The 24,512-nt window shown below is 47.3% G+C and overlaps 1 protein-coding gene across 1 annotated transcript in view; it reads right to left on the reverse strand.

The window, feature by feature from the left end:
- Positions 1 to 24,512, reverse strand: part of col13a1 (collagen, type XIII, alpha 1) — a 140,568-nt gene that overhangs the window by 71,538 nt on the left and 44,518 nt on the right. Inside the window, exons 12-18 of the mRNA XM_072491402.1 lie at positions 23,248 to 23,313; positions 22,922 to 23,029; positions 21,498 to 21,542; positions 20,039 to 20,065; positions 17,488 to 17,550; positions 9,065 to 9,127; positions 8,584 to 8,610 (exon numbers count right to left, since the gene is read on the reverse strand). Of these exons, the coding sequence (XP_072347503.1) occupies positions 8,584 to 8,610; positions 9,065 to 9,127; positions 17,488 to 17,550; positions 20,039 to 20,065; positions 21,498 to 21,542; positions 22,922 to 23,029; positions 23,248 to 23,313 (399 nt within the window). The remainder of the gene's footprint in view (positions 1 to 8,583; positions 8,611 to 9,064; positions 9,128 to 17,487; positions 17,551 to 20,038; positions 20,066 to 21,497; positions 21,543 to 22,921; positions 23,030 to 23,247; positions 23,314 to 24,512) is intronic.

A 24,512-nucleotide genomic window follows, 5' to 3' on the forward strand; every position in this document is an offset into this window, starting at 1 on the left:
ACGTCAGGTGGATTGGCCATGATAAATTGTGCCTTAGTGTCCAAAGGTTAGGTGGGGTTACCGGAACAGGGCGGTGGATTGGGCCTAGGTACGGTGCTCTTTCGGAGAGTCAGTATGGACTTGATGGCCAAAATGGCCTCTTTCTGCACTGTGGGGATTCTATCGCTTTTTAAAAATATCCCAGCATGCCTGTACGCACACACACGGTAAGGGCAAACAGATGGGGTCTCTGCGCAGATGTGCTTTGAAGAAGAGACGATAAAAGATAAAGTTTGCAGGGTTTCAATGCCATCGATCTGGAGCTCCGTCATGCGACGGCAGGCCGCGGGGTCGAAGTAGATTTCTGGAGGTTCTCTCCAAAGGAGCTTCGACATGAGAAGAATATGGAGCTGGATCAATTCTTCTCGTCTCAGCTTTCCAGGGTTCCAAATGCAGACAATTTACACTCCGCTGAGGATTCTCTGGCTTCGGCTGCATGGAATGTCACATGGAATTTCAGGAAGTCGGGGGGGGGGGGGGGGGGGGGGGGAGCAAGTTAGGGCAGCCCTCCTTCTCGACTTGTTCCTCAAAACACACACTGTTCAAAATCAACAGGTCCAAAATTTAAAACTGGTCTGTCATGTGATTTCCAGTAAATCACTGGCCTTGACCAGATTATTCCTCATCAATCCTCGATCTGACAGGAACTTCCAAACACACAACCTTCATCATAAAATCCCTACAATGCAGAAGGAGGCCGCTTGGCCCATTGACTCTGCACCAACCCTCTGGAAGAGCCCCCTATCTAGGCCCGCAACCCAGTGACTCCACCTAACCCGTTGGACACAAAGTGACAATAAAGCATAGCCGATCCACCTACCCTGCACATCTTTGGACTGTGGGAGGAAACCGGAGCACCCGGAGGAAACCCACGCACACACGGGGAGAACGTGCAGACTCTGCACAGACAGTCACACATGGTCGGAATTGAACCCAGGACCCTGGCACGGTGAGGCAGCAGTGCTAACCACTGTGTGACAGGGGTAACAGACACACGGGAAAACTTGGAACTATGGAGTGAATTCCCCATTGCCTGACCCCACGATCGGGATTCAAGATCAGGCGGAGACTGAAACATCCCCCGGGTTTGGTGCCAAGACGCCAAACACATTGCGATACTCAGATCCTCTGCTGGTGGCCTCAGGGGGATACCTCCCCCCCCACCCTGGCGAGAGGATGCAAGTCTGTCATTTGCATCCATTTCAATTTAAGTAATTGGCTGGAATCTCCAACCGCTCCCCCCCCCCCCCCCCCCCCCCACCACCACTCATTATGCACCGACCCCCCGCGGTGGGATATACAATGGGCGGGATTCGGTGCATGTTTGACCATGCGTGGCCCTGACGCGATCGACCCCGAGGTGGGTCAAAGGGGTCAACGCATAACTGAATTGCCCCCCCCCCAAACCCATCGGAAGAGCCCATCCACCAACACAAATCCTGCCCCCCCCCCCCCCCCACCCTGCTGACACTTGTAACAGCTGCTGCTTTAAACACCTTTATCTGAGGCAGCAGATGTTAGGGAAGGGTGAGTGAAAATGCAGCGATTTTTCACTCTGCTGCCTGGACTGCTCTTCAGCTTTCAGTAAGGGGTGACTGATGGGGGGCGGTGGCTGATGGGGGTCTCTGATGGGGGGGGGAGTGACGGGTGACTGATGGGGGTCTCTGACGGGGTGGTTGGGTCACCATCATGCATGCGTGCTGTCGGGGGTGGGTGGGGCGGGAGGGGGGGGAAAAGTGTCCCGTTATTCCCATGGTACGGATCAGGATGCCCCGTTTGTACGGCAGGGGGTGGGGGTGGCAGGATTAGTGTTGTAGCGGAGGGGTGGCATCTGGTTTCCTGCCCGCTCATAATGGCATCCTGGAACTCGGTGAGCTCTCCACCAGGTATATATTTGCGTGGTCAAGGACAGAGACTCACAACTGGGTGCCATTCTTAGCACCAGTCCAGATTCTCGAATGGCAGGAGCACTCCAGAACGGAGAGTGCAGCAACACTGTACCTGCACCCGATGGACTCCAGCAGTTCAAGAAGGATAGTCACCAATGCTTTCTTAAGGACAATTAGGGGGTTAGGCAATAAATGCTGTTCTTGTCAGTGGCACACATATTCCATAAATGAATGAAGGGGGGGGGGGAAACACTCTGCTGTTGCTGAATGCAAAAAATATCCAGAGAGAAGCTGGGACCATTTCAATCAGAACTGAACTTCATGAAATGAAATGAATGAAAATCGCATATTGTCACAAGTAGGCTTCAATGAAGTTACTGTGAAAAGCCCCTAGTCGCCACATTCCGGCGCCTGTTCGGGGAGGCTGGTACGGGAATTGAACCATGCTGCTGGTCTGCCTTAGTCTGCTTTAAAAGCCAGCGATTTAGCCCTGTGTGCTAAATCAGCACCTGCAGGATGTAAATGAGAATGTGTGCTGTGGGACCAGTATATATACCGCTGGTTACTGGCTGACTCTGATAAGATACCACACCGAGATCATGTAGCTCAGGATGGAATTACATCATAAATCTGCAGATAAAACTTTAATTTTCAGATATATTTTTTTTTTTTTTTTTAAATATGTTTTATTGAAATTTTTTTCCCAAACAACAATTTTTCCCCTCTTACAAAGCAAACGCAACAATAACAATACAGAAATTTTTAACAATACACAAGTAACAAAACCCCTTTATCTTTGACCTAAACTAAACTAAACCCCCCCCCCCCCCCTCCCCCCCTCCCCCCCCCCCCTTCCCCCTGGGTTGCTGCTGCTGGTCATCTGTCTTCCCTCTAACGTTCCCCTAGGTAGTCGAGAAATGGCTGCCACCGCCTGGTGAACCCTTGAGCCGATCCTCTCAGGGCAAACTTTATCTGCTCCAGTTTAATGAACCCCGCCATATCATTTACCCAGGCCTCCAGTCCGGGGGGTTTTGCCTCCTTCCACATGAGTAGGATCCTGCGCCGGGCTACTAGGGGACGCAAAGGCCACAACGTCGGCCTCTTTCGCCTCCTGCACTCCCGGCTCATCCGCAACTCCAAATAGAGCTAACCCCCAGCCTGGTTTGACCCGGGCCTTCACCACCCGCGAAATCACTCCCGTCACTCCCTTCCAATACCCTTCCAGTGCCGGGCACGCCCAAAACATATGTGCGTGGTTTGCCGGGCTCCCGCCACACCTCCCACATTTGTCCTCCACTCCATAGAACCTGCTCAATCTTGCTCCCGTTATGTGTGCTCTATGTAGCACCTTAAATTGAATCAGGCTAAGCCTGGCGCATGAGGAAGAGGAATTTACCCTGCTTAGGGCATCAGCCCACATACCCTCCTCTATCTCCTCCCCTAGTTCTTCTTCCCACTTTCCTTTTAGTTCGCCCACCGACTCCTCCCCCTCTTCCCTCATCTCTTGGTAAATCTCTGACACCTTGCCCTCTCCGACCCACACCCCTGAAAGCACCCTGTCCTGTATCCCCTGTGTCGGGAGCAATGGAAATTCCCTCACCTGTTGTCTAGTAAACGCCCTCACCTGCATATATCTCAAGAAATTTCCCCGGGGCAACTTATACTTTTCCTCCAATGCTTCCAAGCTCACAAAAGTCCCATCTATAAATAAATCTCCCACCCTCCTAATTCCCAACTGGTACCAGCTCTGAAATCCTCCATCCATTCTTCCTGGGGCGAACCTATGGTTGTTCCTGATTGGGGACCCCACCAGGGCTCCCCGCACCCCTCTCTGTCGCCTCCACTGTCCCCAGATATTCAATGTTGCCGCCACCACTGGGTTCGTGGTAAACTTTTTAGGTGAGATCGGTAGCAGCGCCGTCACCAGCGCCTCTAAACTCGTCCCTTTACAGGACTTTCTCTCCAGTCTTTTCCACGCCGCTCCCTCACCCTCCATCATCCATTTACGTATCATTGCCACATTGGCGGCCCAATAGTAATCGCCCAAGTTCGGTAGTGCCAATCCTCCTCTGTCCCTACTACGCTGAAGGAACCCCCTCCTTACTCTCGGAACTTTCCCTGCCCACAAGAAACTCGTGATGCTCCTGTCTATTTTATTAAAAAAGGTCTTGGTGATTAGTATAGGGAGACATTGAAATACAAATAAGAACCTCGGGAGGACCATCATCTTAATTGCTTGCACCCTGCCCACCAGCGATAGAGGCTGCATGTCCCACCTCTTGAAGTCCTCCTCCATTTGTTCTACCAACCGTGTCAGATTAAGTCTGTGCAAGGTTCCCCAGCTCCTAGCGATCTGAATCCCCAGGTATCGGAAGTTTCTTTCCACTTTCCTTAGAGGCAAGCCTTCTATCTCTCTACTCTGGTCCCCTGGATGTATCACAAATAATTCACTCTTCCCCATGTTTAGCCTATACCCCGAGAAATCCCCGAACCCCCTCAAAATTCGCATAACCTCTATCATCCCCCCCGCTGGGTCCGACACGTATAACAATAGGTCATCCGCGTATAATGAGACTCGGTGTTCTTCTCCCCCTCTAATCACCCCTCTCCATTTCCTGGAGTCTCTCAACGCCATGGCCAGAGGTTCAATTGCCAACGCGAACAACAATGGAGACAGCGGGCATCCCTGTCTTGTTCCCCTATATAGTTGGAAATACTCCGATCTATGTCGACCTGTAACTACGCTTGCCGTTGGAGCCCCATAAAGAAGTCTAACCCAGCTAATAAACCCGTTCCCAAACCCAAACCTCCTTCACACTTCCCATAAATACTCCCACTCCACCCTATCAAATGCCTTCTCTGCGTCCATTGCCGCCACTATCTCTGCCTCCCCCTCCACTGGGGGCATCATTATCACCCCTAATAGTCGTCGCACGTTAACATTCAGTTGTCTCCCTTTTACGAACCCTGTCTGGTCTTCGTGCACCACCCCCGGGACACAGTCCTCTATCCTCGATGCCAGGACCTTTGCCAACAATTTGGCGCAGATATATTTTAAGTCCATTGCTGCCTCACGGCGCTGAGGACCCGGGTTTGATCCTGGCCCCGGCTCACTGTCCGTATGGAGTTTGCACATTCTCCCCGTGTCTGCGTGGGTCTCACCCCCACAACCCAAAAAGATGTGAAGGGTAGGTGGATTGGCCACGCTAAATTGCCCCTTAATTGGAAAAGATATATATTTTGAATCTATAATTTTACTTTGGAAACACATCCGAGTTGCAGCTGACCAGAGTGATTGACACATTTAGCTTCACATCGTCAAATAGGTAGCTCAAGCAAGGCTGAACACTGGCTATATTTACCCTGAGTTGGAAAGAAAGAAATTGCATTTATATAGCACCTTTCACAACCTCTTGAGCATCCCAGAGCACCGACAGCTAATGAATTACTTTTCAAGTGGAGTCACGGTTGCGAAACAATAAAGGTAACATTTCTGGATCAAAACTTTCCAGTCAGATTTTAAAAACTTTGCACACTTCTGTAAAGAGAGCAAAGTTGCTACAATTGACTAGGATCTTACACTGTAGGACACTCAGATCGGATAACCATTGTTGATTATAATGTGGAGTAGTTGCTAATATGGGGCTATAAGATCATCTGTATTTAGAATTCTAAATACCTGACATAACAGCAAATGGAATTCACTTGAACTATTAGCAATGGACAGCTGGGTGATCAACCTTAATAGCAGTTGGCTAGGTTATGCATCTTCTATAATTTGTTTGGCTATACAAGTAGTTTGGTGTTAAATGGTCATATGATTCTGGAGGTATTAAGCAAACACCTTTGACTAGATGAAAGAAAGGATTTTTACAAAGTAAAGAAAGTATTCGAGGTTCTTGCCTGGCACCCTAACAACTATTGGGGTCTAGTCCGAGATCATAACAACGTGCATCACAAAGCAATCGCTACTCTAGTGTCGTCTTCAGAGAGTTAACACAGTCATACAATGCTCATTTCTTATTTTGGGTGGAGGCTTGCATCAAGGTAGCGGTCAAAGGAATATCGCAGACTGGGTTAAGCCTTCATCCGCTAATTTCACCAGTGACAATTTCGGAATTAAAAGTAGTTTCTGGGAAACCACTGCACCAATCGAAACTGCCGTTGAGATTTTGAGGAAAAAAATCCATTTTTGGTTCAAATCTTTCCTTTTAAAAAACATATAGACAGTCTGTAGGCTGAAAATTAAAAATTAATGTTTAAATAATGGACAAAGGATTTTCGTATGAAAGCTTTGTTGTTCAAAGACTAGGAATTGTCCAGTTTAAATCAGTGCTATACTAAAAGGTGATGTGGGATTCTTAACATGTTAAATTTGGTATAATTGTTCTAGTAAATGAGTTTTTCTACAAAACATTTGTTTCCAATTGATTAACAGAAATAATGAAAATGATCAATTTCCAATCCTACTGCTGAAAGCTGTGTCTCAGCCTGTAGTAGTTACTGAACGTCAGCCAGGCTGAAGTCCATTCATGAATCTCGGTGCACGCACAATAAAACAGGAGATTCTGAAGTCAGATTAAAACTATCTTTTCTCCTTTATCACCTGCATGAGCCACTTCTCCTGGTTCTCCGTGTGGGGCGAGTGATCCAAGGTGGCCAGTGAGAAGCAGCCTCATGCTGACATTTAGGAACATGCGAGACAATTAGTTTTCAATCGTTATATCTGGATTGGAACACCAGATTGCTGCAATGAAAATACACTGATGCAGGAAAAGCCCCTTGAAAATGCCCAGCAGGTCAGTCTACATCTGAAAGAGGGAAGGCGAATCTCTGACATGCGAATCTAAAGTCCCCAGTTACTGCCCAGGTCGGAAGCTGCTCTCACGGACGGCGCCCATTGCAGAAAGGGGTGGAATGGTGGCACAGTGGTTAGCACTGCTGCCTCACAGCTGCAGCGCCCAGGTTCAATTCCAGCCTCGGGTGATTGTCTGTGTGGAGTTTGCACGTTCTCCCCGTGTCTGTGTGGGTTTCCTCCGGCTACTCCGGTCTCCTCCCGGAGATGTGTGGGTTAAGTGGATTGGCCATGCTAAAATTGCCCCCTTGTGTCAACAAGTTTAGGTGGGGTTATGGGGATAGGGTGGAGGGTGTGGGGGTGGTAGAGTGCTCTTTCCGAGGGGCGGTGCAGACTCGATGGGCCAACTGGCCTCCTTCTTCACTGTATGGATTCTAACTGGAAACAAGGTGGGATGGCAGTCAAAAAATAAATAGATTCCTTGCCCCTCCCATTTTCTTTCTTTATTGGGTGTCCCTGGCTGGGTCAGTATGTGTTGTCCATCCCTTATTGCTCTTGAACAGTGATTTCCTTGTCCATTTCAGAGGGCCAGTTAAGAATCAACCACATTGCTGTGGGTCTGGAGTCACGTGTAGGCCAGACCAGGTAAGGATGGCAGATTTCCTTCCCGAGAAGACATTAGTGAACCAGTTGGGTATTTACAACAATCAACTCTATTTTCACAGTCACCATTATTTTTGAATTCTAGATTTTATTAATGGAATTTAAATGTCGCCCGCTACCATGGTGGGAATTGAACCCATGTCAGCTGAGCATTAAAAGCCCGGGCCTTTGACTATTCTGGTGACATGACTGCTTTGTCATTGTGTTCGCGTTCAACCCACTTCCCATTTTTATCCGTGGTGTTCTGCAGGTAGATGAGCTGGTAGGGAGCTTTGTGACCTTACGTTAATTATGGTCACAGGGTCAGGGCTGGGTTTTATCCGTAGCCTGATGTGAATCTATGCCGATGATATACACCAGGCTTGCAGTTACTCCATGAAAACAAGTGACTCTCCAAGGCAAGTGGAAAAGGCAGGAGGAGGGGAATTCTCCCAGTCTTGACCTTTCCTCACCCCACTCCTGCCCTAATCCCATCCCCACCACCACCGAAACCCCTACCCCCAGCCCTTCCCCCTCCCATGTGGCTCTCCAGCACCTCCCCAGAAGGCAATGACATTTCTCTCAGAATCACTGGAAATGAAAATGCAGCAACAATGATTTTACACCCAGGCAGCAAGTTACAATTTGATGAAGAAAATGTTAATCTCCTGGTTTCTGTTCATTACTTATTAAAAAATAAATTTAGAGTACCCAATTTTTTTTTTGCTAATTAAGTGGCAATTTAACGTGGCCAATCCACCTACCCTGCACATCTTTGGGTGGTGAGGGTGAGATTCACGCAGACACAGGGAGAATGTGCAAACTCCACACGGACAGTGACCCGGGGCCAGGATCGAACCCGGATCCTCGGCGCTGTGGGGCAGCAGTGCTGATCACTGCGCCACCGGTATCTGTTCATTACTGACCGACATGCTGTCTACCTGCAGCCTTCAAAGCTTTGCACCTTAGGAAATACTGTGGTTTTGGTTAGATGACTTGAGTTTCAAAATTGGTGCATGAAAAGTCAACTCTTCCAGCACAATACATACTCGCTTTTCTTAATGGGTCTCCTTGCATATGAAATTGATCCATTTGATTCAGATTGGTGGAAAGATTAATTGATTAAAACAAGATAGGTTAAGCAATGCAGGACAAAACAGAATAAGGCAGGCAAAACAGATTAAAGGTGAAAGGAGAGACATGGCTCTATTTCATTACCTTCTGTCCTATGTCTCCTCCGTCTCCCTGTTAACAGAAATAGTAAAGGCAGAAGGAAAGCAGAGAAAAGTCACCATATAGAATTCAGAGAGAAGCACGCAAGAGAATGAGGCCAGCTAATGTATCATGTACAATTTAGAGTTCAGCATCGTTCAAACTGTTGAGATAACATTCACACACACACAAGTTGACAACTGACATTTCAACTTAACCAGCCTGAAAATTCGAAGGATCTGAATTTATCATCTTCAAAATTAAAAATATAACCTAAAGGCTGTCATTGCTTCATTCATGAAAACTGAAGCCTTTTAATGATGATCTGGCTAATCAAACTTGGCAACAATATTACCCTTGGTGTTCAGAGGTTTTATTTTCCATCTAAAAACATGGTTTAGTGCTTCCCAATAATAACGAGTAATTAATCGTTAATAATTTGGTATATCCAACTAACAGAAAGCACAGAGCAGGCCTCCACTTTTACCTTTCGCCCTACAGGTCCAGGTAGGCCAGCTGCACCAGGAAGGCCAAGTTCACCAACATCTCCCTGAGAGAAAGAAAAGAAAAATAAAGCGAGCGAAGATTGAGGAGTGCAACTGCCGAGCACACAGCAGTGAAGGGAAAGATAGAGCAAATAACTGGAGAGAAAAGACATGAAGAATTCTACAAAGGGGAAGGCAGGAAGGGTGATTTGATAGAGATGTTTATAATTCTGAAGGGTTTCAATAGGGTTAACACAGAGAAGGCATTTTCACTTGTGTCGGAGACCAGAATGAGCAACCATCAATAGAAGATGACCACGAATAGGTCCAGTGGGGAATTCTGTAGCAACCTCTTTCCTCAGAGTGGGGAGAATGCTGCCACAGAGATTGATTGACGTAAATATCGCAGGCAAATTTAAAGGGAAGTTATATACGCACGAGAGCAAAAGAAATTAAACAAATAGGATTGGAAAAGGAATGGTGGGAGGAGCAAAGACTGATTGAGCCGAATGGCCTGTTCCTATGCTGTAAATTCTATGTGATTCTATCCAATTCGAACAGTTCCGTGGTGTGTGAAAAACTGATACCTCTGTCAATATCTCTAATCCTTCAGATTTCAGAATATTTATGATCTAACTGTAACCAAATGTTTTCTGCTGACGTCACAATTCTTGACAGAATTAACAAACCCTTGGAAATTATTATAACGTCTCTTTCTAGAAACAAAGTAACTTTTTCTTTGGTTTGATTCAGTTCTACAACTTAAACCCCATAAAAAAGCGGTGCTTTTTTTACTAACGAGGGGCGAAATTCTCCCGAAACGGCGCGATGTCCGCCGACTGGCGCCCAAAACGATGCCAATCAGATGGGCATCGCGCTGCCCCAAAGGTGCGGAATGCTCCGCATCTTTGGGGGCCGAGCCCCAACATTGAGGGGCTAGGCCGACGCCGGAGGAATTTCCGCCCCGCCAGCTGGCGGAAACGGCCTTTGTTGCCCCGCCAGCTGGCGCGGAAATGACATGTCGGGGCGGCGCATGCGCGGGAGCGTCAGCGGCCACTGACAGTTTCCCGCGCATGCGCAGTGGAGGGAGTCTCTTCCACCTCCGCCATGGTGGAGACCGTGGCGGAGGCGGAAGGGAAAGAGTGCCCCCACGGCACAGGCCCGCCCGCAGATCGGTGGGCCCCGATCGCGGGCCAGGTCACCGTGGGGGCACCCCCTGGGGCCAGATCGCCCCGCGCCCCCCCCAGGACCCCGGAGCCTGCCCGCGCCACCTTGTCCCGCCGTTGAAAAGGTGGTTTAATCTACGCCGGCGGGACAGGCAATTTATTGGCGGGACTTCAGGCCATCCGGGCCGGAGAATCCAGCGGGGGTCCCGCCAACCGGCGCGGCCCGATACCCGCCCCCGCCGAATATCCGGTGCCGGAGACTTCGGCAACTGGCGGGGGCGGGATTCACGGCGGCCAACGGCCATTCTCCGACCCGCTGGGGGGGTCGGAGAATGACGCCCAGGATTAGAGAATTGGAGAGAGTTTTCCAGAGAACATGTATGGGCGCGATTCTCCGACCCCCCACCAGGTCGGAGAATCGGCGGGGGCCAGCGTGAATCCCACCCCCGCAGTGTCACGAATTCTCCGCCACCGGAGATTCGGCGGGGGCGTGGAAATCGCGCCGCGCCGGTCGGCAGGAATCCCCCAGCGATTCTCCGGTCCGCAATGGGCCGAAGTCCCGCCGCTGTCAACCCACGGCAGCCGGCGTGGATTGAACCACCTTTGGGATGGTGGGGGACGGCGGCGCGGGTGGGCTCCGGGGTCCTGGGGGGGGGCGCGGGTCGATCTGGCCCCGGGGGGTGCCCCCACGGTGCCCTGGCCCGCGATCGGGGCCCACCGATCGGCGGGCGGGCCTGTGCCGTGGGGGCACTCTTTTCCTTCCGCCTTCACCATGGTCTCCACCACGGCGGAGGCGGAAGAGACCCCCTCCACTGCGCATGCGTGGGGATGCCGTGAGCGGCCGCTGACGCTCCCGTGCATGCGCCGCCCGGCAAAGTCAGTTTCGTGCCAGCTGGCGGGCACCAAAGGCCTTTCCCGCCAGCTGGAAATCAGTCCGGCGCGGGCCTAGCCCCTCAAGGTGAGGCTCGACCGCTCAAGATGCGGAGACTTCCGTACCTTTGGGGCGGCGCGGTGCCGGACTGATGCGCGCAGTTTTTGGCGCCGGTCAGCAGACATCGCGCCGATATCGGAGAATCCCGCTCTTGTGATTGCAGAATGCAAAGTAAAAAGGTAAAAGGGAACTTGTACATTGTTCCGCTTTATTCAGTGATAATTACAAATTAAACAAATTAGCTCCTCACTGACGGGCATGCTAATGTTACTGACTAATGTAACTACGAACGGACTATTACAGGGTTCCAACAAAATCGCAGATACACCATATATTAAAAATAGGAAATATATAGTGGTGTCACTCTCAAATGGTAATTTTAAGTTTGTATTTCATCATATTTACAGCACAGAAATGGGCCATTCAGCCAAAGTCGTCCATTCTGGAGTTAATGTCCCACACGTACCTCCTCCTATCTTGCTTCATCTCACCCTATCGCCATATCCTTCTATTCCTTTCTCCCTCCTGTGTTTATCCAGCTTCCAGTAAAATGCATTCACGCTCCACGTGTTACCGTGTGTTTCGCAGCTATGGTAGTCACGCTAACATCAACCATTCCATTCAATTGCCACTTGAAGATATCCTTACAAATTCTGAATTTGCATTGTAATTACTGCAAGAAGTTTAGGAATATACGTGCGGTGGATTTCTGGACAGCACCACTTGTTAAAATAATTAAAATTTTGTTGTTATTCCCCATTCGACCAGCAATGCAATGAAATCTGACAAGACGTTATTTGGCAATGCACAATAAAGACTTCAGCTATATAAAAGAATAGGCTTTCCAGTTGGACACTCTACATGGAAAAGATGGCTGCCCAAAGTTATTGGGCGCGATTCTCCGCTCCCGTGCCGGTTGGGAGAATCGGCTGGCGCGCCATTTTTCCACGCGACGCCAGTCCGACACCCTCCCGCGATTCACCCAAACGGCCCCGTCGTGTTCTGCGCGGCGCAGGCCGGAGAAGTGCCCGAGACACCCAAAATGGCGATTCTCTGATATCCCCGCTATTCTCCGGCCCGGATGGGCCGAGCGGCCTGCCCAATACGACGGGTTCCCACCGGCGCCGTCCACGCCTGGTCGCTGCCAGCGGGAACAGTGCAGGAACGCTGGGGGACGGCCTGTGGGGGGGGGGGGGGGGGGGGGGGGTGGAGGAGGGGTTACTACACCAGGGGGGGCCTCAAATGGGGTCTGGCCCGCGATCGGTGCCCACCGATCGGCAGGCCGGCCTCTCTGAAGGAGGACCTCCTTTCCTCCGCGCCCCGCAAGATCCACCCGACATCTTCTTGCGGGGCGGCCTCGGGGAGGACGGCAACCGCGCGTGCGCATGGCGCCCGCCAACCCGCCGCGGGTGACGGCAGTTACGCGGTGCCGGCCGCGTCATTTTAGCGGCGCCGCTTTTACGCGGCGCCAATGCCCGGGGCGTGCTGACGACGCTGCTTTTGCCACACGCCCCCCCCCCGGGTTTCTCGCGGCCCCGATCCTAGCCCATTTTCGGGCCCTGAATCGGTCGAGATCGGGGCCGTTTCGCGTCGCCGTGAACCTCGACGGCATTCACGACGGTGTGGGCACTTAGACGCGGGAGCGGAGAATTGCACCCATGGTCTGTGGCAGGAGGTGTATAAACACTCCTTTTTCCAATGGTGAGGTTAGATATTCATCACCTCCGGTTTACTCCCCAATGCATTCAGCAGTGCTTTACAGATTACTTACTTGGGAGAATTTAAATAGACATTTGAACCATCCAAGTGCCCAATTACACTGCTTAGATTCATTTAACGAGTGCAGTTACACAGGTCCAACTTCACCAGTTAAACAAACCTTTGCTGAAATTCATGGGGCTGGAGAGGGTGGGAGATCGGTCATATGGGTGGAGCCCAGGATCGGTCAAGATTCTGCTTTATTTAGACTGGATGTATGAGAATCGCATGATCAATTAGAGGGGGTGTCTGTGGGTACGGGGAGGGGGAAGGGGGTCAGGGGCTTCACATAGGTCCTGAAAAAGCTTCAGCGGAATTTGAACTTAAGAATTCTCCTGAAGGCCTGAAAATGTCAATAGAGTCAGCTATCAGTCCCATTACCTCTGCTTATGGCAGAATGGTTCCAAAGGGCAGAATTTTAAAAGTGACCTTTGGGTAGATTTGCAGGCAGGGAGGACAATAAAATTCTGTGTGCGCCGTTCCCGCCAGCTACCTGCCCACCCACCCCTAACCGGGCCACAATTTAAGAGGCGGCGGCCGGTGTTTGAGGTCTTGGGCGCAGGCCCCGCATTAACCACGGTCCTTATATGACCAATTAATGCATCCTCTGCAACTGGCCCATGCACCTAGGTCCTCACCTGGGTCCTCCTCCCCTGGGCCCATGAGGAACACCCCAGCTTACCCATCACCCTCCTCCTGGGTCTTCTTCAGGGCCACGCTGCAGTCTCAGCAGTGGCCACTGTCCAGGGTGGTGCTACAAGGATCACAGAGCCTCTGCCCAATCAGATTCCCTGACAACTCCCAGAGGGAGGTCCCCGAGATGGGGGTGCGAGTCTCGTCCTGAGCCAATTAATACTCCTCCGTACAGTAGCTGGTTGCTGGGCAACCCACGGAGTGAGGGCCAATTTCACAGCGACTTTCCCAGCAGCGAGATGCCAGATCTGCCACCCCGGGAATCCTGTCCATTGGGTGGTTTCTGCTTTCAGAGCCTCGGTTGGTGCACATTGGCTCCCACTGCACTATACAAAGCTGGGTCAAGTCAGGCCCTGCAACCAGCAGCAGTGGGACGGGGGAGCTGGTTTCCCCATCCAAACACAGAACTCCATCACTCTAGGAATGGAATCCCTGGCCCACAACGAGGACAGAAGGGGGGGAACATAGGAACAAGAGGAGGCCATTCATTTCCCACCCCACCGCCCTGAGCCTATTCTGCCATTCAATTAGACCACTGCTTATCTGTATCGTAACTCCATCCATCAGCCTCGACTCCACATCTTTAATACATTCGGTTAGCAAAAATATACCAATTGGAGATTTAAAATTACTAATTAAACTACTACCTATGATGTTCTCTGTTGGCCATGTGTTGTTTTCTGTTTTACTTTACTGGCTTGGATGCGTAGTGTCGAATAAAAAACAACAAACTTTGTTAACTAATAAAACTAATTTATTAACACTACTAAATAAGATTCATAGGTATTCCTAAAGTATACGGTTACTAAATTAAACTATGCTATCTCTAACTGCAGAACTATGCAACTAATCTATCTCACGCATAAACATCTTCTTCCAGAATCCCAGGAGTCACATGATATTTATATGACTGCCCCTTATCTCCATCTGGTGGTGAGAAGTATTAACACCAAATTGTTAACTCTTTGTATTCCTTACAATATACATATTGTTACACCACCTACTGCTTATTGTGGGAGAGTGGTCCATATTTCTCCCACCTTTGAGTGAAGTGTTTCCTAACTCCTCTCCTGAATGGCCTGGCTCTGACTTTAAGGTTATACTGCCTTTTCCAGACTCTCCACCAGTGGAAATAGATTCTATCTCATCTATCGATTCCTTTTAAAATCCTAAAAATTCAATCAAATAATCCCTTAACCTTCTAAATTCCAGAGAATACAACCTTAGTTTATGTAATCTCTCCTCATAATCTAATGCTTCAAGCCCTGGAAACATTCAGGCGAATCCTTTCAAAGCCAATATATCCTTATATAAAACTCGGGGTTAGGTGATGTAGTTAGAGTGACTAAAACAAACTGACAAAGAAGGTTGGTGATGCACGGACAGTACATTTTCCTGTACAGTACTGTCAAGTATTCAATATCGTTGATGGCATTGTGATGTTGGAATCTCTCACCCAATGATGGACAAATCTCAGTTGCCCTAGTTGAGCTCAATCCTGAATACACATACATGGCTGCACAGATCGGAGTGCTGCCAGATAAGATTGGGGTGGGGGACGGGCGGCCTGGTGTACCAGACACTTGGCAACTAGATCTGCAATCTTGTCGTCTCAAATTACTTAGTATGTACAGCGACAGAAACAGGCATTTGACCCTGCTAATCTGTGCTACTGCATGTGTTCCATACCAGCCTCCATCCATCGAACTTCATCTCACCAAATTCATTCCACTGAGCCAGGAGGCAAGTTATTGTGCTCTCTACGTAGTCACCACATCGATATGAGTGTACCTCCCCATGGGTCACGCTAGCGTTTACTCAATTCCTCTCTGGAAAAGTCTCAAAAACTTTAGTTTTCTCATGAGTATTATATGCTTGCTATCTTTTGTTTCTATATCTGAAGCAAGTTTTCGTAGACTCTCTCGAGTGCGGCACGGAGGCACTGTGGCTAGCACTTGCCTCACAGCGCAAGCTAGGGTGATCTTTAAAAGGGTCAGTACAGACTCAATGGATCGAATGGCCTCCTTCACTCTAGGGATTCTATGAAAAGCAGCATGACCGAGCTGTCCAATTTATATTCTATGAAAGTTGCTTTTATAATCCCGACAACAATGGAACATCATTGTACATTTTAAACTTATCATCTCCTTGTTTATCTAAAGCAAATGATTGAAGATTCAATTGACTTCTTCCAGGCAAGACTACCAATACAAAAACTCAAGTGAATTTACATCAGGCTTTCTGGAGATTAAACATGTTCCAGTTGACCTTTGATCCTCCCTGGGGACTTCATCTAATAAATTCTAAAATAGTGAATTAGTTACCCAAAAGGAAAATGGATTATATTAGTATGCAGCTAAAGGAACAAAGTGTTAACAAGTTAAAAAATAAAAATAAAATTAGAAATCGGATTGACTCTTTGAAACCGATATCCAGAGGGAGCCATAGTTCTCCCTTTCTCTCCCTCCTCCAGCCTCTCTTTCTCTCCTCCTCTCCCCTTGTGGACTTCATAAGGTCCGAATGCTTTACATCTTCAAATGGCAACTTGTTTATAGACAGGTTCCAAAAGCTGGTCACATTCTGGGAAGTTCATATTCTTTAACACTAAATAGTTCTATTATACCATAAACAATAATAGGTTTCCAAGTGATTTTGATTTTTTTCAGCCGTTATCCTGTGCAGTAGTTGTGCTTCAGACAGCACACTATGAATCAGCGGGGGTATAGATCTTAATTAAGATACACCTCCCCACACTCCGCATCAACACCCACAACTAAACAACACTGCAGTTGTTAGCCAAGTCACTTAGTGTTGCTATGGTCCATTTAAAGAGCAGCTCACAAATTTGGTAACATGTCCGGTTCTTAAATTTCTGAACCTTTTAAAGGGTGGAATGTTGAACACCCTGATCTTTAAAGCAGCTTATCCTCAATATCAGAATTTACACTAATCCCAAAAAGAAATTATGCTAACGCCTCAGGTGAAAGAGCGAGCAATAAAAGTCAACTGAGTCGCAGATTCTGTCTGCGACCTAATAGATGGAAGCAATATTGAGCATTGCGGTTAAATCATTATTAATAACAGCATTGCAGTCAGATTGTTTTACAGTTCTGTTTACAAGAAACTATAATAAAATAATTCGACAATTAAATGTGAAAGAGCCAACTCATTTTAAGTGGTTTACTCAGTCTGGGAATGGGACAAGCTGATGTAATCAGCAACATTCCCAGACGGGCTGTTTTCTTGGAGTGAAACACTGCAGGAATAACTAGGTGCTGTAAAAACCCTCAACTTTCTCCATTTTAAAAATAAGCAATTCCTTGAAGGAGCCCAAATGTACCTTCTAGTTAAACGGGTTTCCCCCTGACAAAGGAATCTCAGAAAATCAGCGTGATTATAGCGAGTGGTCAAAAACATAATCCACTAAATTTACTAGCAAACCACTGACATGCGAGCAGCACTGCCAGTTCATCTACACCACATGGATTGCAGCAGTTCCCGGGCAGTTAGGGATGGGCAATAAATGCTGGGCGAGCCAGTACCACCCACATCCCATCAAATATATTTTTTAAAAAGCTAGTTATCAAGTTATTTTAACAAAGTTCAGATTTAACACTGAAGCATTTGATCGTGTCCTGTACCGTAGCTTTATCTGCATCCTTTATATACCAACCACTTCATCACCATACACATTACAAATAAAACATCTGGGAATGTCTGCATTATATGGCGCCCATTGTATTGTGCGCCATGTGCAGCATAGACCTGTCGAGATGCCTAGATCGCCAGTCTCACGATGGTAGATTCATTCAATCAACACTTGTACCGGAGACTCTGCAAAAGGACTCGCCCATGGCTGCAAGAGAGTTTATCTAACCTTTCTTCCTGGGAGCCCTGGCATTCCTGGTTTTCCCTGCAGTCCTGTTATTCCTGGTTCTCCCTGAAACAATAAAAGGAATGTGTTTGTTTTCATTATTCAGGAGGAACACCACTGATGTAACTTTTTGCGGAGTATTAAACTCGGTCAGCAGTTCAATAAAAGTTGCCTTCGTTACATAAACAAGTTCTCGCGTTAAAGCCACCTGTGCACAGCTTCCTGGCAATGCCTCTGAACTTTATACTGCTCCATTTCCTCAACTGATTTGCTTTGCTCTGCCCCCATCTCGGCCAGTTTATTGGGAGTTGCCTGTTTAAGATTATAACACAGAAACCCTGAGGGAGGCCCTGGCATGGGTACCAACATGAAGCTCGACATCATGTGGTCATCTCCCTCCCAAGGGTGTAACATTTAAAATTGCCAAAGGTGACCCATGATTGCCCTTGCTCCATGACTGGTAGCCTTGCCTCCAGCTGCCTGGGCCCTCATTTTTGGAGTTCATTCATCAAGTTGCTTCTTAAAAGTCATCTGTTTGACCAAACTTTATGTCCCCTGACCTAATATCACTTTAGGTAGATTGGTATCAATTTTTTCTGGTGACACTTTTGCGAAGCACCTCGGGATGTGTTGCTATGTCAAAGGTGCTATATAAATGCAAGTTGCTGTTATAAAACTGTACCCAAGTTTCCACTTGGATTCTCAGAGGCTGATGGTAAAATAATTTGAAACGAAAGAGAAAATGCTGGAAAATCTCAGCAGGTCTGGCAGCATCTGTAAGGAGAGAAAAGAGCGAACGTTTCGAGTCCAATTATTCTTTGTCAAATAATTTGAAATATTCAGATTTGCATTCAAAAACATTACATTGATCACACCAACTTTAGCAAGTATTTTTCAAATAATTTTTCCAATGAAGGGGCAATTTAGCGTGGGGGGGAGGAGCTGAGATGATTGACATCCGACCACCACAACCATTGTGCCAGGTATGAGTCCAACCAGGGGAGAGTTTTCTCCTGATTCCCATTCACTCCAGTTTAGCTAGGGCTCCTTGATGCCACACTCGGTCAAATTCTGCCTTGATGTTGAGGGCTCTCACCTAACCTCTAGCATTCAGCTCTTTTGTCCATGTTTGAACCAAGGCTATAATGAGGTCTGGAGCTGAGTGACCCTGGTGGAACCCAAACTGAGTGTCCATAAGCAGGTTACTGCTGAGTAAGTGCTGCTTGATAGCACTGTTGATGGCTCTTTCCATCACTTTATTGATGAGTGGGAGTAGACTGATGGAGCGGTAATTGGCCAGTTGAGATTTGTCCTCATTTTTGTGTACAGGGCAAACCTGGGCAATTTTCCACATTGCCAGGTAGATGCAGTGTTGTAGCTGTACTGGAACAGCTTTGCTTAAGGGTGCGGCAAGTTCTGGAGCACAGATCTTCAGTACTATTGTCGGGATATTGTCAGGGCCCATAGCCTCTGCAGAATCCAGTGTCTTCAGCCGTTTCCTGCCATCACGTGGGGTGAATCGTATTGGCTGAAGACTGGGGACTGTGATGCTGGGGACCTCCGGAGGAGACCGAGATGGATCATCCACTCGGCACCTCTGGCTGAAGATTGTTGCGAATGCTTCAGCCTCATCATCTGCACTGATGTTCTGGATTCCTCTATCATTGAGGATGGGGATATTTGTGGAGCCTCCTCCTCCTGTGAGTTGTTTAGTTGTCCACCACCATTCACGGCTGAATGCGGCAGGACTACAGAGCTTAAATCTGATCTGTTGGCTGTAGAATCACTTAGCTGTGTATCAATTGCTGTTCATGCTGCTTGGCATACAGGTAGTTCTGTGTTGTTGCTTCACCAGGTTGACACCTCATTTTTAGGTATGCCTGGTGCTGCTCCCAGAATGCCCTCCTGCATTCTTCATTGAATAATGCAGATTACATACAGTGACCGAACAACTGTGCCGCCAGTGGGCATTCACAACTGTTTAATTTTCAGGAGGCCTACACTACCACCTCTAAGTGCAGCCCAACACTGGCAGCAGTGGATGCAGTTTGCTGACTGCAATGCGCAGCTGTCTGAGATGACTTTGGTGGCTGTCTTCTGGAGCTCGAGCAGAATTAAGTAAGAGCTTTTTAAAAAATAAATTTAGAGTACCCAATTACTATTTTTACAAATAAGGGGCAATTTAGAATGGCCAATTCACCTAGTCTGCACATCTTTTAAGGTTGTGGGGGTGAAACCCACACAGACACGGGGAGAATGTGTAAACTCCATACGGACAGTGACCCGATGCTGAGGTCGAACCCAGCTCATCGGCACTGTTGAATTAAGTAAGAGATAAGCAAATTTTGATGAGCAATGGTAAAATCGTATCGCATAGGCATTACATTAAGGCAAGAAGCTGTTACTTTAATGGGGAGCCTTGCGCTCGGCTTTTCAACTGCACCACATGTCAAAGGAAGTGCTAAAAATAGTTCCCAATTTTACAGTTCCACGGAGACCTCAAATTAAAATTCTGGATGTAGTCACAAATATTAAAACAGGCATTGTTAATTACCTTCAATCCAGGCATTCCTGATGCACCCTGAAAAATCAAAAAGGTAGTGATAAGATTCGAGTCCTTCTGCTTAGATCCTATTCAAACTTGTATTTAAACTTTGAATTGGCTCAGAGGAAGGCTGAGTTAGATGGATATGGGACCAAGACTTGGATATTTAATCCAGGTGTCATTTCCGTGCAGCCCTGAATCAATGCAGTGCTGTCAGAGGGGCCATCCCTCAGATATATACGATTCGGGTTTTACCAACTCTACTAAAACCAGGCCACATAGTTTCAAAATCAGGGGTCTCCCATTTGAGGCAGAGATGAGAAGCATTTTTTCCTCTCAGAATCTGGTGCATCTTTCAAACTCTTCCCCCGAGTCCTGGTCAGCATTTGTGCATCAATCAACATAACCCAAAAAAGGGCCTTTCGCCTCATTGCTGTTTGTGGGGTCTTGCTGTGCGCAAACCGGCTGCCACATTCACATAAAACAACCCATGCTATCCCTCTCTGCTCTCCCAGCAGGCAACGCACTGCAAGAGGATCATGTATAGGTAAAGGGAACCTTTGTGAAGAATTAGAACTACGTTAATGTCAATTCTGCTGCATTAGATTCCTCTTTTTAATAAAGTAGCTGTCTGTTATCGCTCAAGGTGACATCCTGCCATGCATCTCGTCAAGGCAAAGTATCAGTGCTAAATTGCCACCATCGGTAAATAATGCTTAAGATCTAAAATCAGCAATGGTAACGGGCTGGGAAATCAACAGGTTTCCTTTAATAGAGTTTAGGTTTTGAACACAATATTGGGGTATGGCTGTTGACAGTCTGTGAATGTGTTCACATTCATCTTTTCAAAGTGGGTTTGGCAATGGTGCTCTCCGAATATCTAAACTTGGGTTTTACCGTAAATGGAAATAAAGCATTAAAAGCTTTTAATGGGTTTCTGTTTTCCTTTAGTGGATTGGCAATTGCACACAGACTCATTTCATGTTAGGGAAAGATTTTTAAATTGTGGTGACTACCTGAGCTGCTTGTGGCACCGATTGGAAGCTTGTGGGCATTGTGCTTGCAGATTTAACCTCAGTTGTTGCCCTAAGGGATCTCTGTGGCATTGCACAGGGCATCGCCTCCACACAGGGCAGCAGGGGCCTGATGTGCTGCGTCAGGCTGCCTCCACCGGCTGTAACCCAGCATCTGGTGCAGTGCCTGTCTCAGTTAGAGTTCAGCAAGGGCACCCAGAAAAAAAGACGTAAATCGCTTCCTGTCCAAATGGACGGCACTCCGGGCGTGCAATGGTTCCACGCAGCACAGACAGAATTGCAGCAAAGTCTTGTACAATGGAAATGGGGAGGGGAGGATTGAAACTGCAGAAAAGTGGCAACAAACCAAGAAATACACAGAAAAAATGTCTATTGCAGAAACAATATGCTTTTGATCAGGTGATCCATGTGGAAAAGTCACTTTAATTACCTACCCTGATTCCATCTCTTCCAGGTTTCCCCGGATCTCCAGGTTTCCCCTGGAAGGAAGAACTCAGTTATTACCTGTATCACGGTAGAAATGAACTGACTAAATCCAATCATTTAGACAATTATTATTTTCCACTTTGATTATTGCTCCTTTGGTAATTTCTCAACTGCTTCACAAACATGACTGACTGTCAAACACAAACTCCCACATTATTAGATGCACTGGCTGAGTTCATGGAAAATAAAATTGATCACAGCAGTGTGCTGTTCTGTTGGTTTTCAAGATAAACCCTTTCCAACGGTCGTGCAGCTTTTCCCAGTAATTTCTTCAGCAAGAAACAACAATAATTCAGCAATCCCCACTCCAAAACCATTTCCCAGCTGCCTATGGGTTAGTCGCTGTTCTCTCTCAGCTGTGTCTGGGCAGGTCTGTGGCAGGAATGGATAATTAACTTCAAGTGTACACAAATCCTTCTCTCAGCACCGGTCTCCCACTACTTTCTCTCTCTGGTTCCCATTCAGGCATGACTAATTGTGACTGTGTACAATAACTTGCATTTATATAACACCTTTAGTGTAGTGAGACATCACAAGGCACAATACAAAATCTGACACCGAGTCACATAAGGTATAGCATAGACGACCAAAACTTTGGTCCAGGAGGTAAAGTTTAAGGCAGCATTGTAAAAGGAGGTGAGAGAGATAGAGTGGTGGAAAGGTTTGAGGAGGGAATCCGTGAGTTTAGGGCCTAGCCAACTGAAGGAACTTCTACCATCAGAGTGATTAAATGCGCCATGAAATCATAATGCAGATAGTTCACTATTTGGAAAAGATTTTGAAACCATTCTACCTACAGTTCATAGAATCATAGAATTCCTACAGTGCTATTCAGCCCATTGAGTCTGCACCGACCCTTTGAAAGAGCACCTTACCTAGGCCCCAACCCCCACCCTATCCCAGTAACCCAATAGCCCCACCTGACCTTTTGGACACTAAGGGGCAATTTGGCATGGCCAATCCACCTAACCTACACATGTTTGGACTGTGGGAGGAAACGGGAGCAACCGGAGGAAACCCACGCAGACACAGGGAAAATGACCAAACTCCACACAGACAATCACCCGAGGCCGGAAATGAACCCAGGTCCCTGGCGCTGTGAGGCAGCAATGCTAACCACTGTGCCACCCAACACTGAGCGCAATCAACACTGCCAACACTTTTGGATACCACTGAAGTGTGGCATTGTTTGCTAAGGTTCTTAGACGTTTAAGATTCAGACATTGAGGCAATAAGTAGGTCAACAGGAGGAAGCCTAAAGATGGTTACTTGCTTAACCCTATTGTGATGCGTCTGCCAGGCTAATGTTGACATTTTTAACATGCAGGGCAGAAGTCCAATGGACGGAGAAATGGAAACAGCCAAAACTTACTGGTAATCCGTCAGTGCCTGGTTTTCCAGATGAGCCAGGGGGTCCTTTAGGGCCCGGAGGTCCAGGTGGCCCCGGAGAACAGTTGCTATTGGCTTGTCCGCGTTCACCCTGGGATTGAATCAAAAGCCACCAAGTTCCATAAAGGTAATACTTAGAACAATTGGCTTGCAACTTGTTCACCAATTAACGGAGCAAGTAATTGATATTAAGTAGAGCAGCCAAAAAGCATATTTCGTAACCAACGAGTAGGTTATTAGATTGGGAAGGGGGAGGAATAGGAGCAGAGAAGAGAACAAAGTGGTGCTGGAAACAGAAAAGGCATTTACCTTGAGGTAGAGGCGTCTGATGAACTGGTCAGCAGGTGGCAGTATTTTCAATCGAGGTGGAGCAAACTGAACAGGTAGGTGAGCCAGAGGTCACAGGTCAGTACAAAGCCAGAGGTCATGAGATGACGTTTGGTGTGGATTTTTTTTTTTGGAAGGGAAGGGGGCAGATAGAAGAGGGAGGGGGAAAAAAGACAAGAATATTGAGAAAAGCAGCAGTGCTCGATGCCAGGGAGAAAGCCAGCAACAGAAATAATTTTACGGGGGTGTGTAGTTGGTGACAGGAAAATCTTTTGTCAAATGTTATAAGAAAATAAGGCAAAAAAATTAAAGTCAGACTGTTTTTTTCACCAAAGGACTACCCTCAGAATTTGTTGCTGGCTTTAAATAGAGAGAAATAAGAGCAAGTCTTATAACAAAGTGAAGTGTGATTTCAGAACATTTTTATGGACTTTCCCAGTTGAAACTGAGCAATATCAATTAATAAGGTTTCCAACTTTCCAATACCATCCTGGAGTCTTCAGGAATTAAAGGTTAATCTCCAGGACACTGTTGTGAGCAATAATCCAGGAGGAAAATGATTTGAGGTTTTAAATATTGTTGCTTTAGCCAAAACGCCGCTGAACACTTCTACAATTATTAGTTATAGAAATATTGAACATGGGTATGTTTGCTTCACAATTCGCTGCAGGAAGATGTTGGGTGACCAAATGGCAGAAGTGTAGGGGTGCAGAGGTTTGCGACACCAAGTCAAGTGACGAACCTGCCAGGTATACACCCAATGCAAGTTGGCAACCCTACTAATTAAATCAAACTTCAGTTCAGATTGCAACTGTCGACTAAACTTTAACAAAATACAGGCGAATATCCAAATGGGATTAGGAATAGGAATTTTTCTGAGCTCCAAATGAAATCAGCCAGGACCGAAACACAATTTTGAACCATTTGGGAAGAACACACACACTCTGCTGTAAGACTGACCGTAACAACAGTGAAAGCACCCACAAACCTTCACAGTTAGGATCTGATTTAGCCGCTGCGCTGCTAGTGAAGTCCCAGGGAACTCCTACAGAATGCAACATAGAAACTTCTATCCACAGGCAGACACAATCATACCTCTTCATCTGTTCCCTCCAAAAAAATGTACACTACATCCTTAAAATAGATACTTTAAGAAAAGATTTGCTTGCTTACCGTCAATCTAATTGTAGATTTATGTAACCTCTTCACAAATGATTTGTTTTGGGGTCATGGTGCTGCCAATCTGC

Source organism: Scyliorhinus torazame, chromosome 28, assembly GCF_047496885.1.
Source record: "Scyliorhinus torazame isolate Kashiwa2021f chromosome 28, sScyTor2.1, whole genome shotgun sequence".
NCBI classification, from domain to species: Eukaryota; Metazoa; Chordata; class Chondrichthyes; order Carcharhiniformes; family Scyliorhinidae; genus Scyliorhinus; species Scyliorhinus torazame.